This window comes from Agelaius phoeniceus, chromosome 9 (genome assembly GCF_051311805.1).
Source record: "Agelaius phoeniceus isolate bAgePho1 chromosome 9, bAgePho1.hap1, whole genome shotgun sequence".
Classification (NCBI taxonomy): domain Eukaryota; kingdom Metazoa; phylum Chordata; class Aves; order Passeriformes; family Icteridae; genus Agelaius; species Agelaius phoeniceus.
Genome location: NC_135273.1, coordinates 24,910,662 through 24,929,589, shown reverse-complemented (window position 1 = coordinate 24,929,589; position 18,928 = coordinate 24,910,662). Strand labels below are relative to the sequence as shown.

The 18,928-nt window shown below is 39.2% G+C and overlaps 1 protein-coding gene across 1 annotated transcript; it reads left to right on the top strand.

Moving 5' to 3' along the window:
- The first annotated feature begins 822 nt into the window (after window positions 1–822).
- On the top strand, window positions 823–18,414 carry MAT1A (methionine adenosyltransferase 1A). The gene is made up of 9 exons (XM_054637575.2): window positions 823–2,088; window positions 8,531–8,608; window positions 9,109–9,231; window positions 10,865–10,977; window positions 12,533–12,676; window positions 13,336–13,554; window positions 16,529–16,711; window positions 17,227–17,360; window positions 17,644–18,414. Exons 1-9 carry the CDS (start codon window positions 1,995–1,997, stop codon window positions 17,744–17,746), a joined length of 1,191 nt encoding a protein of 396 aa, XP_054493550.1. The 5' UTR covers window positions 823–1,994; the 3' UTR covers window positions 17,747–18,414.
- Window positions 18,415–18,928: the final 514 nt, after the last annotated feature.

Here is an 18,928-nt window from a genome sequence, read left to right as displayed (position 1 = left end):
CTCTCCTTAAGTGGCATTGAAGACCAAGGAAAAGCAAATCCAGAAGCAAGAGAGAGTGGAACTCACAGGCTAATAATAATCAGTCTTGTCTGCTTTTGTTGGATGATTGTAGAATCAGAAAGAAAAGTCTTTAATACACACAAAATCATTTTTTGTTTCATTCATTCCCATTGTGTCTTTTGGTGCCTCCGTAAGGAAGAAGAAAATATTTGCATTTAAGAATGATTGCTTATCATTGATGCTATTTTACTTTAAAAGTTAATATCATTTTTGAATGTTACAGATTAACTAGGTTTAATACAGTTAGTTACTCTTTGGTCTTATTTGTTGTTTTTGTTTTTTTTTTACAAATTCTATTTTTCTGCGTGGTGTTAATGTGTACTTTATTCAGGCTGGGATAGTATCTTCATGTCAGTGGGGTGACCACAGTTTACTCCAGAGAAACCTGTGCCTCATAATGTGTATCTGATGTGTGAATTTGTGGAATTTAAGTGCAACCCATTCTCATCATTCCATGAGATGAATTCTGGAATAGAAAACCAGGGAAGAGTATTTGAAATGAACAATTCCATGTTGATGATTATTGGAGAGGGGCCAATGCTGCAGCAGATTACTGGTGAACATTCACAGGCATTGGTTATTGTTTTCAGGAATGTAGGCAGAAAGTGAAAATTCTAATGAGTTCTTACATTAATATGTAGCAGTGAGAAATTTGAATCCAAGGAACCATCTTGGGGATTTTTAAATAATGATATTAATTATAATAATAATAATGGCTAAGGGTTTGAAGTAAACTAAGTTATTAAACTGAAGAGTTTTTTTTTCATAGACCAGTGCTTTGGTGAGAGATTAAGACTATACTGGTTTCTGTAAAGGAAATAAGGAAAATTACACCTACTTATACTGGTGCAGTAATGGTGGGCATTTTGTGGATCTGTCCCATGGGTATGTTTACTTGTTTTTTATATACTCACTTAAAAACACAAATACCCACAAAATGCCTTCTGCCTTCATACCTGACATGCCGCCAGCATATTCCAGATATGAGCCATTTGACTAGAAGAAATTCTCTGCAGCAGAACTGATCACTGAGCTCTGAGATGTGGCAGTTATTGTATTTATAAGGGTTATGGACTGTAGTATGGGAATATGATACAAAAATATAATTAAAATGGACCTGTATTAATAGGAGAAAGGACAGGGGAAAACAAAAGCAAAGGCTGAAGGGTAAGCTCTGTGTAGCAGACTGTGAAGCAGCGTGGTGCTAGATCTTATCAGATGTTTTGTCTCTCAAATGTGCACGAAAAATGAATGAAGATTAAAAAAAAAAACCAATTCATGAGAGAATTCTAGTTTTCTAGAGATGAAAAAGTAAAAGGAAAGTATGGTTATAAGATGCAGAGCAACCTTCTTCTAGTCCTTCGTTAGGAAAGCCGTGAGTTTACACGTTTTGTATATATCCCTGCAAAACCACAACGCAGAGTTGGAAGTACACCATAGATCCCAGAATCAGGGGAGGGCCAAAGAGAAAAGCAGCTGGCCTGAACTGTCACTAGCACTCCTGCGTTACTTCATGCTCAGTGGAGCTGCTAAGATAACCAATCTTGCACAGGTTGAATCCAGAGTGTTTCCAAGAACTGAGTTAATTAGTGAAGTATCCTAAAGTTAACTAACTCCCCTGCCAAGAAATGGGCTCTTCCATTTTCCTCACATGATTATCTGGGCACTTTCACTTTTCCATATATAGGAGCAGCTCAGGGACTGACAGATCAGGCTAGGTAGGGATACAGACTTCAGGCACATGCATACTCCTTGCATGCAGGCACGGATGCAAGCACATGCTGCTTTCACACACTGAAATTCAAGTTAGCCCAGGAGGTAATAAGTGAAGGCAGCAATAGTCCTGCTGTTAGAGCCTTCTTAAACAGAAGGCACTGAAGGTAGAGCTCCTCAAGCCCCGTTTGTAATAGCCCACCAGGAGCAGCATCAGAGCCATGAATGGGCCGGTGGATGGTTTATGTGATTACACGCTTGATGATGAGGGGGCTTTCATGTTCACATCGGAGTCCGTGGGAGAAGGACATCCAGGTAAGAAGCCAGCTCTGGTAAAAGTCTAAAAAGTGTAGTATTTTCATTTGAGGTGTTTTAAAAGCCTAAAGAAGAATTCACCTGGTGTTAATCTTACTAGAGAAGTTATTTGTAACAGGGTGCTTTTTCTACTTTATTTCTACCGGATTTTGTCCATACAGACTGTAGAACTGCTATAACTAGAGTGCTTCCAACAGCAGTTTATGTGCTTTTGCAGGGTGTGTGTTCAGCTGAGGAAGGCAGTGAGGTTTATGGGTGCTGCTCCTTCCTTTTCACCTAAATTTCTTTCAGTATTCCTGTGGGGACACTACTGTATCTCTGACAGGCTCAAGTTTCATATATGGGTAAGAATGCATAGCTTGCTTCTCGAGTTCCATATCTTTATGGGACCTGTGAAACTGTCCTGCACATATGGAGTGGTCTAAGACTATCACCCATGACAGGAATATCCCTAAGTAGCCTATCTTGGAGCCTTTTTTTAGTGGTCCCAGCAGCTGTACATGGCAGAGCCACCAGTTTGCCACCCGCCTCCCACCCCTTTCCATCATCTGATGCAATATATGGAATTGCTTAAGCAAATAGTGGACAGTTATTTGCTAAACTTTATGTATGGTCAGCAGAGATTAGTTCAATTTTATTGAAAACAAATATTCATCCACCATAAACATACACCTTATGTCAACAGCAACTGTTCCCTCAAGTGAGGCCAGGGGACAATGGGCTATTTGAGGTCCTGAAAAGTGTATTTGTTTTAGAAGCTGATTTGGTGGCCTGTGCTTTTTGCTGTAATAAGGCTTTTCAGGTCTGTATTCATGTTATGTGAGTGAATCATAAATGGCTAGGATGATTTTATAGCACAGGATAAAAAGGTCAGCAATGAGAACTTGATGTCTATAGTTTGATACTCTTCTAGATTAACTTATTACTGCAGATCAAATCCATGGCTGATGCAATTGAGTACCTCTCCATCAATATGAAGGCAACTACATCAGGTTAAACCAGTTGGGGTTCTTTCTGATGTAACACAGACAGAAAATGACAGCCACGTTTTGTCCTTGGAACCTATGTCCCATGTCAAATTTATATACATTTACATCCAGTGACTGTAGTGCTATGGAGTTTCATGGGAAAAATCACATAATACAGTGTGGTAATTTTACATGGATGATGTTATTTCCAAAGACAAATGGTCAAAATTTATGCTACTCTAATCATTATTTTTTAATCATCTTGGGGCAAAAATAGGCATGTCTCAGAGCAGAGAGAGTTCAACAGAGTCCTCAGATTTAGCTTTGTCCCTCGGTTTGTTTTCTTACTACTCCTCTATTTATACTGTTTCTTGTTTTAGAATTTGGCCAATTTTTTAGTTCTTATTCACATTCCCTCCTTTATTTCCAAACCCTCTGTTGGGTTTAAGCCCCATGAACATTATTTTTCACCTGTGCTGAAGTACAAGGCAAGCCCTTGAGAAACACAGTTACCACTTGGGTACCCCTGCAGCTTCTCTCGCCTGCAGAGCTTGCTGGGTCTCTGGGTACTATGAGATACAAAGTACCATCCTGGGATGTTTTTTTAGAGTGAGTGGAAACTGAAATTTACCTGGCTGTTTTCAAGGCTGTGATGCTTTCTTAAACAGCCTGCTTCTTCACTCAGGGTACTGAAACCCCCAGTGCCTATGGCAAAGGGAAAACAGAGATTTTCCAGATCAAAGGAGGACAGGCTGGCAGTAACTCTGGGTTGTCCTGCAAATTCTTTTTCCTGAGCATCAGCATTGGATCTTAATCATCTCAGTGACAGCTCTGGCTCCTGAGAGCAAATTGATCACTCCTACATCCTGGCCAAGCCCCCTTTTCCCTCTGTGGTTTTGCACAAGAGGTGTAGACATGCCATTAGGATTTTATCACCCAGGAAAATCTTGGTTATTTCTTAAAAAGAGGCCCAGTGCCTGAGGCTGCAGTTGGGCTTCTGATGTTATCTGTAGCAATAGAATTTTATTGTGAGTTTTGATTTCCTCTGTTTATACAAAATGGATAATTTGCGTGTTCTTGATTATTTCTCTTCCGTATGTGATAGTATAATTTTGCTAGAGGGCATTATGTGCAGTAAAGATCCTGAACCAGATCTTTGTCTGGTGGAAATTTGAATTGTTCTGATTGTATTAACTGAGTATTGGATGCTTTAATGGAAACCTTCTTAATGCACAAAGCAGGAGAAATTACATGGTTATTTATTTGAGTGTACAGAGAGCTGCCTTGTATCTGTGCCATGCCTAGAGCTGGGTGTCTCTGAGAAGTCCAGATTCCATAGAAGCAAGTGCTAGCTGTCAATAATTAACCTACAGGTATCACCTGTGTTCCCCAAAGACATCACAGAAGACTGTTTATGCCATCTTCTCACTCCAGATTCTTCCAAACCCCCTGGGCATAACGTTTGGGAATTCCTTTCAGATCTTTAATCATTTAGTGGTGTAAATTCCAAACTCTCTGAAGACTTACACATGACTTCTTCCTTTCAATATAATAATAAAAGTGCAGAGACAGAAGCATGAAAAAGATAACTCTTTCTTTTGGTCTCTATTTTGTCACTGCTCCATTAGTCCTGTAGTGTCTGTCATGCTGCACAGGTTTCATGGTACTTTTTGAAAAGTATTGTGTATTTCTCTGCCCCACAATGTCTTACAGATGTCAAACCACCAAGCAGTAATTCCCTCCCCTAGCTGGTGGCTTCAGGTGGAACTGGCTGCAAACTGGCTGCCATTCAGTTTTCCACAAAGTCCTAAGGAATCTCTTTAAAAATATAAGATCAAACATCTTCTAAAAGCAACCTCAGGTTTTCAACCATATTAAAAGCATGTGTTTATCTTGCAGATATTCACAGGGAAAAAAAAATCATGAAGGAAAAAACCCCCAGAAAATGCAGATCTGTCCAGCATGTCTTATATCTAAGATTATATATACTTAATGATATGCATGATACTTCAGTAAGCTGCACTGCACAAGGAGAACAGCTGTACATGATATTTGGACACTGCTAATAGTGCAGTACCACTGCACTTATCAACTAGCACTCCTCAAGGGTTCTTTTAAATAGGAAAAATGTACAGCACAATGCAGGTATTTGAAGTCTTTCTAGTGAAAGTCTTTTGTAGGAAAGCTGATTTTTTGATGAAATGCTTATGATAAATATCTGCATTTCTTCCCTGTTTAATGTTTTTTTAGCAGAAAACTGAGAATTGCTCTGTTGGCCATACTTTGAATATAAAAATTCACATTCTAGTTTAATTTTTTCTCTTGATAAAAATAACATATCACTAAAAAATAATGAATTTAATGTTTATGGTTACAGGTTTTGAAGAAAACCAACCTTGCCATTTAAAATGTTCAATGTTTATTATATTTACTACACCATCAAAGGCAGAAGTTTGGCTGTACCACTTTGTTGTACTTTGTGGAGTTTTGTTGAATAAAATTTTCAGTTTTTACTGCTGTTCAGAATTTTGTTTTTCCTCTGTGTGGTGTCTATGAAACTGAATTCCTATGAAGGTTCTGAGAACTTTTATTGGGATCTTACATACTCTAGATTAATGTAACAAACATATGTCAAACTATCTGGCTAACTGTGATGTTTCTTCTGATTATCAGAGATCATCTTTGTTGTTGAACACCTCCTCTACTTCCTAGTATTACAACTGGGATTTTGAGTAGGGTTTATCATCAGCCTCCCCAGACTCATATTATGGTTAGCAAGAGCTGTTTCATGGCTTGTTGGCATCTCTGCCATAAGGCTGGGCCTGTGGGATGACTGGATTTCATGAAAAGAGTCATGGCTGTCTAATACTTTCCTGCTCAGTCATTTTAGATACCCCTTTTGCAATATTCATTCTACTGGATGGTAATTCATGACATGAAGGTAAGCATGGACTGAATTCTGACCTATTAAATGGGGTTATTTTAAAATTATAGTGTCTCACCAGAGGTGTTCCATTCTGCTTTCCCTGTTTCTAAAAAAGAAGGGAAAATAAAAAAGGAAAAAAAGAATAGACAAACTTAACCTCTCACACTTAGCAGATAATAAGAGAAATGGGCCAGCTGAGATGAGAAATTTAAGTAACATAATGGAGGGTGCACAAAGCCTGCTAAGCATTGCTAAAAATAGAATGCCTGGTTTTATTTTACACCAGAGACCTTTACTAATAGACATGCCTTTACTTTAATGCATTAATCAGCCAATCATCCAGCTGGATTCCTCTTTCCTGTCTTGACAGACATATCTGTGTCTGGATTTGGATCTAGTTGCACTAGAACTGCTGGTTGTTGCACCAACAGTCAGATATGACATGTATTATCAAACTGATTTGCCTCAGAATATTTTAATGTAAAGGTATGCTCCAAATTATTCTAATCTGTTATTTTAATTTATTAGTGTCTCACATAGATGTCAACGATCAGAAGGGATCTCTAAAATATATTTTGACCTGACCTTCATACACAGATAATAACATTTCACACAAGAGCTCTTCAAACAAGCTAGTAAATGGTAGCTGAATTTCATTCATACCTTTCAAAAAGATAATTCTATATTTTCATGTATAGATTTGAAGGATAAGGACTCCTACATGCCTCTAGATGGTTTCAATGGCTCTGACTCTTTTCAGATTCTCTCCGTTTTGAATCTTTATCTGTCTCTTGATTGATTTCATCCTGTAAGACAGACTTTTCTGATTTAGGGCATTCTTCTTGTTCTGTCCTAAACCTTCCCACAGCTTCTTAAGACCCTTTTCAATGTTTTGGCAAGAATGCATATAACATCCCAATGAGTGCCATGCAGGGAACTTAGGCATCTAATGCAGGTGAGACATGCTTCATGTGGAGCCAGGACAGCAGTAAAGGTTGTTCATTGAAACTCTGGGAGGTGAAAAAATGACTACAAAGCAGTCCCAGCCACTACAGTTTGCTGCTGGGTATTGGACCTGCACTAAGAAAGCCATCCTAATCCCAGTTGCTCTGTTGTCTCACCCAGGTAATAAATTGCCTATTGTTGTCAATATTTCTTCCTTTTTAGCTTGAAAATGTGGATATATTTCCTTATAAAATGAAAACTTTGAAGAGAGCAAGCAAAGATACATTTTAATCACTCCTGCCACCTTTGTACCCAGGTTTGCTAAACAAGGTTCAGTTGGACATCTAATTAAATTGCAAGTCTGATTCCTGTTTGGTAATAATTGTCCCAAATTTAGTAATCCATGCACAGTTCTTGCAAGGCTGAAAGTTCCAACACAGCCTACATTTGCTAATTGTCTTTTGTGTTCATTCTTTTTGTGTTGAAGTGGTGAGATGGGAGTGAATATGGGAAGTAAGAGTGTCAGAATCACATTAGTTCTCCAGTCCTTGATTTGTCCCTCTTAGCTAAATGTACACCTTCTTCATGAAAATAAGTGAGAATTTATTTTGACTTGAGCTTAAGTGTATTAAAAGCCTCTAATGACAATGACAGACTCTTACAAAACATTGCTTTCCAACAGATTGTGTTGCACACAGCAAGGCAGGAGATTAATTTATTTTTCCACACAGCTTGTTATGTGAAAATCTAAAAGCAATACTAGACCTTTTTTTAAAGAACAATAAAATTAAATTATATAAGAATATTTACCATTTTCACGTGGAAAACCTTGCTATGGGTGCTGCCCTTTTGTGTCCATTAGATTAGGTAGATTATTTGATTAAGATTCAATATTTATTTTAAAGATTAGAAAAGAAACAAAGAAAAAGATAAAATATTATTATGAAAAACTTCAGCTGAAACCTCTGTATTTGGCATGTGACTGAAAGTTTACCTCAGGCAAACTTCAGCTGGTAACCCCTTCTTTGCTGCTGTGTGTGTATTTCCTGTGCTGCCTTAGGTGGGTTGCAGGGATCATTAGCAGGTGACATTGCCAGATGGTAGGGAGCAGTGACAAAAAACAACCCAAAACCCAGCCCTCCACTGAGCTGTGCATTATCTCTATTACTAGAAACACTTTCTCAGGCTTTACCTCCAGGGTAGGTCAGGTACATTGCAACTTTCTGTTGGGGTGATGGTGGAACATCCCCATTCCATAACAGCACCACTGCTTTGCAGAGCTGGCGGTGCTGGAGAAGGAGAAAGCTGCAAGTAAAACCTCTCAAGCTCTCAGGTTATTCAGTGCATTAAACACTTGTTTCACATGTAAGTGCAGAAAACTACAGATGAAGTTGCAGTTAGTTTACACCAGCAGGTAAATTCCCCACTGTGTCTACTGAGTTTGCTGGAAGGATGTTCAATGTGTCTTTCTATTTAGCTACCTTAATGCCAGTAATAAGCAATAAAAGAATTCCTTTCTGAAATACCTACTGGAAGTGATGCAAACAGTCCATGTTCTGCATTGAGTGCTGTGGTTTTGAATCACAGCTTTGATGTCTTGCAGATAAAATCTGTGATCAGATCAGCGATGCTGTACTAGACGCCCACCTCAAACAGGACCCGAATGCCAAGGTTGCTTGTGGTGAGTCGTTTGCTGCTTTGCTTTAAGCCATCACACAGTCACATTCTTTTTTTAGGATATTTGCAAAGATCTAGCTCATTTCACTCTCAAAAAAAATGACATAAGAATTACAGTTTTCAAAAGGAGAGATGAGAAAAACAGTAAAAGTTTTTGTAAAGACTGAAAAACAAGCAGGCTGTAGAAGAGTAGAGCCATTGATTTTGTGTGTGGACTGAATTGTCCTGGAAGGAACAGGTTTGCATATCACTGAATCATGCTCAGTGTTATGATTTTCCCATTTGTAAATTGGACATATTAGTTTTTCCTTGCTTTCAGACAGATGGTGAATATGAAAAGAATTTTCTATAGATCAAGTTACCTTGCTAAAAATATAGATAGAAAGGATTTACACTGTATACATCCAATAGGTCTCTCAAAATCAGCATCATCACAAACACAGTTCTTTGTCTTAGTGGCTGGCTTATTCTGCTATTGTACTCTGTTCTCATCCCTCTTTTCAGAGACAGTATGCAAGACAGGAATGGTGCTGCTCTGTGGGGAGATCACTTCTCGTGCTATTGTGGATTACCAGCGAGTTGTCCGAGATGCAATTAGACATATTGGCTATGATGATTCAGCTAAAGGTTGGTGGAAAACCCCATGAAATTGTGGAAGAGCAAGCAATAGGCAACTGCAAAACAGGTCTGTCACCACTTCCATACAGGGGCTTTAACAAGCCTGATACAAAATGAATGTGCTGTGGGAAAGCTGCTTACATGGTGCTACATGATACATTTTCTGGCTTTACCTCAGTAAGTAAAAACCTTTTATTAGTTAAAACTGAATTTGGAGTAGGCAGACTATACTTTGAACTGTGGTATTTGGCCACAATAGTTAACTGCAACTTGAACCATAGAACCTACCACTCCTCCAAACTTGCAAGAACTTGACTCTTGGTTTTCATTTGGCAGGCTGGTTGTTGCACCTTGGTGCAAGAGAGAGAGAAGAAACCTAGTTCATTTAATTGTACCTTTGTATTTTTGTACTGCAGTAGCATTTAGAATTCCCAGGTGTAAAGGTGGTTGTCACTGCAGGGTTCTTTGTCAGCTCTGAATATCTCCTTTTACACTGAGCAGTGTGTGGTCCAGACCTAGATTGTGAGATATGTAAATGACAAAAAAGACAAAATGCTCTGTGCACCAGACACATTTCACTTTCTGATTTGCATGGATCTGTTTATACAGTAGAAATATTCCAAGTATTCTGTTACAGTGAAGTGTGTCTTTTAAGAGCTTTTGGTTTACAAGTTGTTTACTGCAGTCCTTTGATTGCAATCAAATTTGCAGGAGGTTGTGATGGGAGAATATTACAGCAGCCTCAGCTGCAGGTTGCCTGCACTGTCACACAACAGCAGTGCTTCCAGAACACAGAGGCAAATCTAGGAGATCATAAATCTCCTTTTATCCAAACTGCCAACAATGATGAGGGGAGATTTGGTGACCCAGTAAAAAACAATTTCTAGAAGTAAAAAAGAACCCTAAACCAAACAATTATGTACAGAAATATAATTTTCTTCTCTGCATAGCCTACTGAAAAGAGGGTGAGGAGCATTCAAGTGGATCATATGCATATGTATATATGTTGTACTGGCTGAACATGAGTTTGGTCAGCAGCTGTCAGGAGCTACAGTTCTAGGATAGGCTGGATTTGGAGAGAAGCAAGTTACTATTAATATACCTAAGAACAGGGGGGAAATTTTGCCACAATCTTCTGTAAATCTTTCAATTTCTTTTTAAAAACTTACTTTTGGTCTTGGAAAGCCATATAAGACCTGAATCTGGTGTTTTTCTGTTTGTGGTTCATACTAAGTCCCATGAGAGATTTAAGTACGGACACTGTTTTGTATGTGTTACAAATAATGTGGAGAGAGCAGAGTCTTCAGTTGCTGAAAAACTCACTTCTGGGAATTCATTAGTAGAATTTAGTAGAGGACTTCATTAGTATTCATTTGGGAGAGGCTCATAATCTGAATTGGCTTGGCACAGTACAAGAAAAAATAACCAGTAACAAGCAAGAAAGGCAGCCCTGTATGATTCACCCCATCGAAAAAAGGTTTCAAGTGTGGTATTGACAAAAATTTTACTAAAGAATAATAGCTTGGTTTTGAGTTATGAATGTGGTATCCTTCAAAATAAAAAATTTGTCCTCTGGCTCCAGGTTACTTTCCTTACTTGTGACAGAAAAAGTTAATTCACTGCTATTATTTTTTCCTGATAGGCTTTGACTACAAGACTTGTAATGTTTTAGTGGCACTGGAACAGCAGTCACCTGATATTGCCCAAGGTGTTCATCTACACAGGAATGAAGAGGATGTTGGTGCTGGAGATCAGGTAGACATAGCATCACATCTAAAACACAAAAGCTGTTTTAATGGAAAAGGTTTACTCCATCTTAATGCCCTATTTTTTATGTCAAAACCCATATCAAAGTATTTCCACACTTTCCTTTACCCCAGAATAAAACCCATAATTTTACTAAAACAGTTGGAGGTTCCTTGAAGGCAGACTTTAGTCTGGTGTTGTTTTAGCACTCCAGGCAAATCAGGAGAGCCCTGGCAGTTTGTAGTAGCTGAGGAGGTTCTCTTTAGAACTCAGCAAAGGTTTTATGCTTATGTATTTTGTGTTTTTATTGTATAGTTTTAGGCTCATCAGACCATTCATCTTGCAGCCAGACTTGCCATATAATATGGAATAAGCAAAGAATCTTTTCACATTCCAGGAGCTGTTGAGATTTTGTGCTGCAAAACATTAGGTGATGTTTCACCTGCCCTTGACATTAGTACAATAAAACCCAGAGTATATTTAATTCTCACTTATTCCCAGAGGCAGCTCTTGTAATAGGTGCTCCATGTAATTGAGCCTGTCCAAAGTGAGTTTCTCTGAGCTAAAGAACACATGTAGGCATTTATGGTGTGTTCTCAAGAGAGAGATACTAGCATAAAAACTGCATAATGTGACTGATGCCATATGAGTTAATTCAACATTTACTTGTTATCATTAGAAGTAATATCTAGTTTATATGAGTGCTGTTGAGAACTATAAGTGCAAGTATCAGAGTTCAGGAGCCAAGCTAATATTGTTAAAAAATCCCTTGAGAACTAAAATGATTTTCTGCTGTCATGGGGACATAATACTACATAAGATGAAAAGAGATTTGACTTTCTTTGATGGCCTCACTTTCCATTTGATCCAAGTCCCTTCCTGTCTTTTTTTCCCTTTTCTTCTCCCCCACAACATACACTGGATGAGGAGAAAGAAAATGCTGCTAATTCTATTTAGCAAATGATAATCTGATGCAGGGAACATGACAGAATAATAAAAGTAATATATAACTGTGTGAATATAACATAAACAGTAGAAGCTGTGACTCTAAGCATGTGACATTGAAAAATCTGAGGCAGGTGCCTTAAACTGTTTGAAGGGTATGTCCTTCATGGAGTGCTCACACCCCATTCCACTGAAATTTCAGATGTGAGCTGCAGTAAGTGTGTCTGTATTCATACATAAAAGCCTCTGGAACATTTCCAGGCTACTGAAAACATCTTCCCCATGACAGAATAGTCCTGAAATATTTTCTCCAGCAGATTTCTTTTTTTCTGTGAAAGAACCTATTGGTTTTTTTGCAGATATGTCTTCATTTTTGTTGAGGTTTCTAGCTCAACATGTAAGCCTTCAGGCTAGTGAAAAAATTCTAGGAACATGGGAGCTTCTCATTACACTGTAACATGTTGGAGCCTGATCTGAGTTTTGGCTTCTTGCACTGTGGTGTAAAACAGTAGAAAGTAAACCTGGAGGATACTGGTGACTCTTTGCTTCAGATGAAATCTCATTGCCTTTGATTGTGGTGCCTTTAACAGTGATTGAAGTATGTTCTCTCCTCCTGCAGGGTTTGATGTTTGGCTATGCAACAGATGAGACAGAAGAATGCATGCCCCTGACAATTATTCTGGCTCACAAACTGAACGCCAGGTTAGCAGAGCTGAGGCGCAGTGGAGAACTCCCTTGGCTGAGGCCTGACTCCAAGACACAGGTAAATACTGCAGGGCATTGTCCACAGCGCTGGAAACCAGCACCCTGGCTTTCCAGAAATACTGAGGGCTTTTTGAAAACAGCACTTGATGTGTTTCAGCTTATCAGGGTTACCTACAAAGAGGAGATAAAGCTTTTCCACTGCTTGTGACATTGACTCTTGGCTGTTGGAAAATGGTTGACTTGTCTCAGAGCACTCCACCATCTGCCCCTGATGGGACACTTGACCCTTCAGAACTAAAGTGGTTTGTGCTTGCTGGAAAAGTGATATCCAAAGGATTTATTTGTATTTAGGGGTTCAGGTTGACATTTTCAAGATGCACTAAGAACATAAATTTCTGAGGCTTGAGAGTTTTGAATGAAACCGCACCTGAAAGACATATTTTGGATGATTTCATAGAAAATCAATAGGTTCTTATTGAGTTGGGGTTTTTCTATTTTTTTCCTTTATTTTTTTTCTTTAGCATAGCAAAAATTCAGTGAGGAAACAGGAAATAGGCTTCATTTATTATACCTTGGCATCACTGTGAGCAGTGATCGCTCTAACACCAGTACTGACATTTTGCCACAGTTCTGCTTTCAGAACAGCCTGGGTGACGTTTGATGGGTGCCACTAACACATTTACAGCAGCTCTGTTGTTTGGTGCCTGTGTCCCCCAGGTGACAGTGCAGTACACCCAGAAGAACGGGGCAGTGGTCCCCGTGCGCGTTCACACCATCGTGATCTCGGTGCAGCACGATGAGGGCATTTCCCTGGAGAGCATGCGCAGGACCCTGAAGGAACGCGTCATCCAGGTCGTCGTCCCTGCCAAATACTTGGATGACAAAACTGTTTATCACCTTCAGCCCAGCGGACGTTTTGTTATTGGAGGGCCTCAGGTTTGTGTTGTTGTATCATTTTGGTGGTCTTATGAGGTTGCCTTTCACTGTATGTGTGTCTTCAATGCTCAGGTTTTGGCATCTCTGTCCCAGGGTAAGGAGCAAGCTGCCCAGTGGGAGAATTTTCCAGTGGGATGTGGGAGAAGGGCTCAGGGTTTCACATGTCCTATGCCAAAGTAACCTTTGAGGGCCTGGTGATAATGTACATGTGTTGTGACCAGGCAGGCAAGTCTGCATCCAATCTTCCATTGCATGCAGAGTGTAGGGCCCAGTTCTGAATTTTCTCAAACCCTCTGGGAACCAGCACTGAATGAGACCTGCAGTCCTTCCTCATGGGAAGCACTTCTGACAGAGAGATGGACAAGAGAAGCTTTACTTCTCTTACAGTGAACCTGCTTTTCAGGTCTGCATAGCTCTCACTGTTCTGTCTGGCACCAGTAAGAGCTGAAGGTGTTCATCTGTTCTTAAAATCAGCCCCAATAAGGCTTCTTCTGGTGAGAAAATAAATGTTCCTTTTACTTTTAGGCAGTGCAGGAGATGGGATTTATAATTTGATCCTGTTCTCACCAAAGTCAGGAAGAACTTCCACTCTCCGTAGATCAGCAGTTCTGAGATTTAGTTTTTGAAAATAAATTTACCATTATGAATGTTTTAATCTTCAGATGCCTTCAGAAATATCACAACAAAACTTCAAAGCTTCTTCCTGAAATTAGGTTCAATTTTAAAATAAATCAAAGTAGACAGTGTTTTCCCTTTGTTTTACAAATTCATTCACTTACCAGAATTTTCTAGAATTATTTCTAAGGCACTCTTTTTTATATTAGTGCCATGCAACAGGTAGGAAGATGTTGAGACTTATCATTATAATTATTGATTCTACAAAAAAAAAAGTATTTTTATGCAGTTCAATGGGTTGTATCACTGTAATTTTGTGTATCATTGATATCCTAGACTATGCACAAAAGGAAAGTCAAACTTGAGCTGTAACTTAGAGTGAATGAACCAAGGCAGCAATCATAGCTACATAGAAAAAGAAGGCTACACACAGGAAAATTTTTGTGTGTGCAGTGAAGTGCACCCATTAAAAATGTAAATCTCTCAGATGTGTACTGAACTGCATCCATTTTAAAATGTACTATAGTTACAAGTGATAAGCCAGCCAGGTATCCCTTGCTACTCTTGTGCTGGAGCTGTGTTGCATATGTTTGCACATACAAACTGAGAAAAGTCACAGGGTCCATTTGCAGCTGTTTAAACTTGGGCTAAGTTTACTCAGTATGGGTCAATCTGCCTATGTGTCCATGACCTTCCAACTGCTATCATCACTTGTGCAATTTACAATGGCATTGCAGCATAGAAATAACTATTTCTCCTCTTGACTTTACCAGCTTTAGTTTTCTGCTTATTTCTCAGAAGAGCTTTACTTGGTTTTATTTTTAACAAAGCTAGCTACAGGAGGCTGTCTTACCTCCAGCTCAATTCACCTAAGGAAGATACAGATATTTCACTGGGGATTTTCATCTTGTGTTTTTGAGTGTGGTGGGACCTTGAATTCTGTGTATGGCAAGATGAGTAGGTTTGCTGCTGTCATCATTTTCCTAACAGCAGTACCTGCTTCTGTGATGAGCACAGCCTTACAGCTCATCACAATGATGACTTCCCCACACTTTACAAGTGCATTTGTACTTGTTCAGCTCCTTTGAAACAAGGGGTAGCTTTTTTTGCCTTTCACACGTCCATTTATTCTTCCTCTCACTCAGTTCTACAGCCAAGTCATGGTGGCATGCAAGGTGTTGTCATTGCAACTGTCTGCACCATCTAAAAATTGAGGTTTGAGGCAAGCAGAAAAAGCCAAGGACAGGATCCTTTAATACATGCTCAGCTGTCTAAAATCCAGATTTATGTCTCAGTGCTTTCTTAGCAGACTGGAACAAACAGTGCCAAAGGTTTACTTCTGTGTATATGCACAGTCTTTCTAAGAAAAACCTTGACTCCCCACTTGTATTTGCTGTGCAAACATTCCAGCAGTTGAATTTCAGTGACATGGTGATCTGAGGCAAAGAATTTAAAATCTGCCTGCACAGGTGGCAGTGGAATTTAAAATTTGAACATATTTTCTTTCACACCAGAAAGCTTAACGATGTAGTAAATTGCAGGGGTCAGACAATTAGTCCAGTGCTGATCAGCTAACCCAGATCAAATGAAAATATGAAGCACTTGTGAGGAGCAGTCAGGATAGCTGTAGGCAACTTGAATATTATCTGTGCTTCCTTATTTTATATTTTTGAATATTCATCTATTCTTAGAAATAAGTAATCCTTTCTCAATTACCTATGACTCTCTCCATACCCATTGTGTACAGTTCAAATTAGACTATAAATATTTTGGGGTAGGAAATGCAGTTTTTAGTCCATATATGACAGTCTCTGATACTGCAATGGAAGTGCTGGGTGCCACTGTCTATGTGACCATCTATAACGTACTACTGACATACATTTGAATGTAAATAAAAAAAGAATCTACTATTTAATATTCACACAATTTGTGATTTTGGCTAAAAGATACAAAAGCCTAGATTTATTTTTTTTTCATATTTTAATCAGTGTGAAATCTCTCAATAGTTCCTTTATGGCACATAGCATTTTAGCAATATTCTGTAATAGGTTGGGATACTTAGTAGGTAATTTCTAAACTAAAGCTTCCATATTTACAATTAAAACAGGCAGTGCATGCTCTAGTTATCTGGGTGTTGGCTTGATTAACCAAACAAATTTGTGAATGGCTTATCTTGAGAACCTGGCCTTAAAGAACAACTACAGCCACTGTTGTACCTTGGTGAGACAAGCTCATTCCTTCAGCTACCCCCAGCCATGCCCGTGTGGGGCATTACATATTGCTGCATGCTCGGAGGGCATGCATAGCCCTGTTTGAGGCTGAGTGGATGTGACATGGAGCACCTCTGTCCCTGGCGCAGGGTGATGCCGGCGTCACGGGGAGGAAGATCATCGTGGACACGTACGGCGGCTGGGGCGCGCACGGCGGCGGGGCCTTCTCCGGCAAGGACTACACCAAGGTGGACAGGTCGGCCGCCTACGCCGCCCGCTGGGTGGCCAAGTCCCTGGTGAAAGCTGGGCTCTGCCGCCGTGTTCTGGTCCAGGTATGCTCTGCTGAGGGTGTTGCTGCTCTCAAACCATTTTCCCTCTCTAGGTTCTCTTTGAATGCCCATGGCATGCGCCACCGTAGTAGAAGCTGTCTTGGTGATGGTGTTCTGGAGAAAGGAAGACTTGGTTCAAGCCCACTGTAATGTCTCTAATAACAGTTGGCCTCTTGAAACTGGAACTTTGCAGTTAGCTTTTTGGCTATTTTATTGCCTATTTTTGGCTATTTTATTGGCTATTTTTCTAGGTATTTGTTGGACCCTCAACTCTCTGACACACCCTGTCATTGAAATAAGCATGGGGTGACTGGATAATGAGGGAGAAAGTAATCCAGAGGCCTCAGCATTTTCCAACTTTTCTTTTATCTACAAGTACAGATTGTGCAAATATGAGAAGTGAAGGAGAGGCCTTCATTTTCATAAGATGATTCATAAATTAATGCTTTCTTCTGCTGCCCACTGTTGCCCCAAGGTGCTGTGTTTATTGGCTGACTAAGGCACTTTTTTCCCCACAGGTTTCTTATGCCATTGGAGTTGCTCATCCACTGTCTATTTCACTGTTCACTTATGGAACTTCCCAAAAAACAGAGAAAGAGCTGCTGGACATTGTGCACAAAAACTTTGATCTTCGGCCTGGAGTCATTGTCAGGTAAAGAAACACACAGAAAGGAAAATGTCCCAGTAGTTGCATCCAAGAAATGATTTATTGCAAAATCTTCAGCTGTTACTGAAGGTTTGGCCTTGTATAGTATATGGAAGTCAAATAGAACAACTTTTGCATTCCAAGAACTTTAAGTTACTTTGCTCTGATAAAAAGGTATCTTTTCATTTACCAAAGGAATTTAAGATTGTTTCATCTTTTCCATTTAATAGTAGTTATCCTTAAGTATCTTAATATGAAAAATTTTTCCTTCTTTTTATTATACACACAGGGATCTGGATTTAAAAAAGCCCATTTACCAGAAGACTGCATGTTATGGTCACTTTGGAAGACAGGAATTCTCATGGGAAGTGCCTAAAAAACTTGTGTTTTGACAGTAGTGACATGTCACCTTTTAATACCAGAAAGGAAGACCACTAATCATGAGGATGCTTCTGAAAATCAAATTTGACAGCTTTATATTCAACATAAAGAATTTTAGATTTTAAAAGGAAAGAAAGAAAAGGTTATTTTCTTGGAAATTGATTTTTTTTAACCCTCAGTGTCTTTCATTACCTAAGATATAATGGACAGAGTCTGTTTTTTTAATCAGCATAAGACAGCAAAATACAGTTTACTTTTAACTGCTGCTCTGTTGGTTCTTTGGATAAAGACAAAGTGTGACTCAGGTACTCAAACCAAAAGCTGAACCTCAAACCTTTGATGGGCAAAGGTGAAGATGACTTTCCCAACTCTGACTAAGGATCAGCAGATCTGTTGCTTCTGATTAGACAATGGGAAATTCCAGGGTCCAATTTCCTTACTGGAGTTAGCAATGCATACAGCTGGGGGCTGCTTTGATGGGAGAAGGCTGCATAGCACCTAACAGTATCTTTGCCTCTTTTATAAAAGATGTTAACATATGTGTAATATTTAAATCACCTTCAGTGCATATGTGCTGTTACTGTCGCGTTTCAATTACCTGTGTTTTTGAAACATAAGTGCTCTCCTATGACACTATGACACAACAATCATAGAATAAAAAGCTTTTTCCTACCATGTATGTAAAGGTGTATCTTTTTCTATGTTGTTTTTTTTTTTTTTAATGCTGCTGTAAAATGGTCCATCTCAAGTCAGCTGCTTCTATTCTTGTAGGAATTTAGTTTACCAACATAACTGAATTTGATTTGATTTTGAAATTGTTATATGCATTTCCCTGTTAATACATGGATGATCACTCTTTAGTCCTTGTGATTAATGGAAATTCAGTGAAAAAGTATTAGGTTTTATTTGTAACTCTTAGGTTGTGAGACCATGTTTGTCTTCTATGGTAGTTTTGTTTGTCAGTAGGCAACAACTTAATCCTCCAAAGCAAGGGTTGCCTGTGTATGGCCCCCAAAAGGGACTTAATGCTTTCAGGCAGCATTCTGAGAAATCTGCGCTGGAGAAGTGCTGCCACCCCGTGTTTATCTCCTAAATAAATGTCTTCATACAGCGCCTCCCGAACAGATGTGGTGGTGGAAAGAAAGTGCCTGTGATGAACATTAAAGTAAAAGCTGCCATTTATTCCTTTCAAG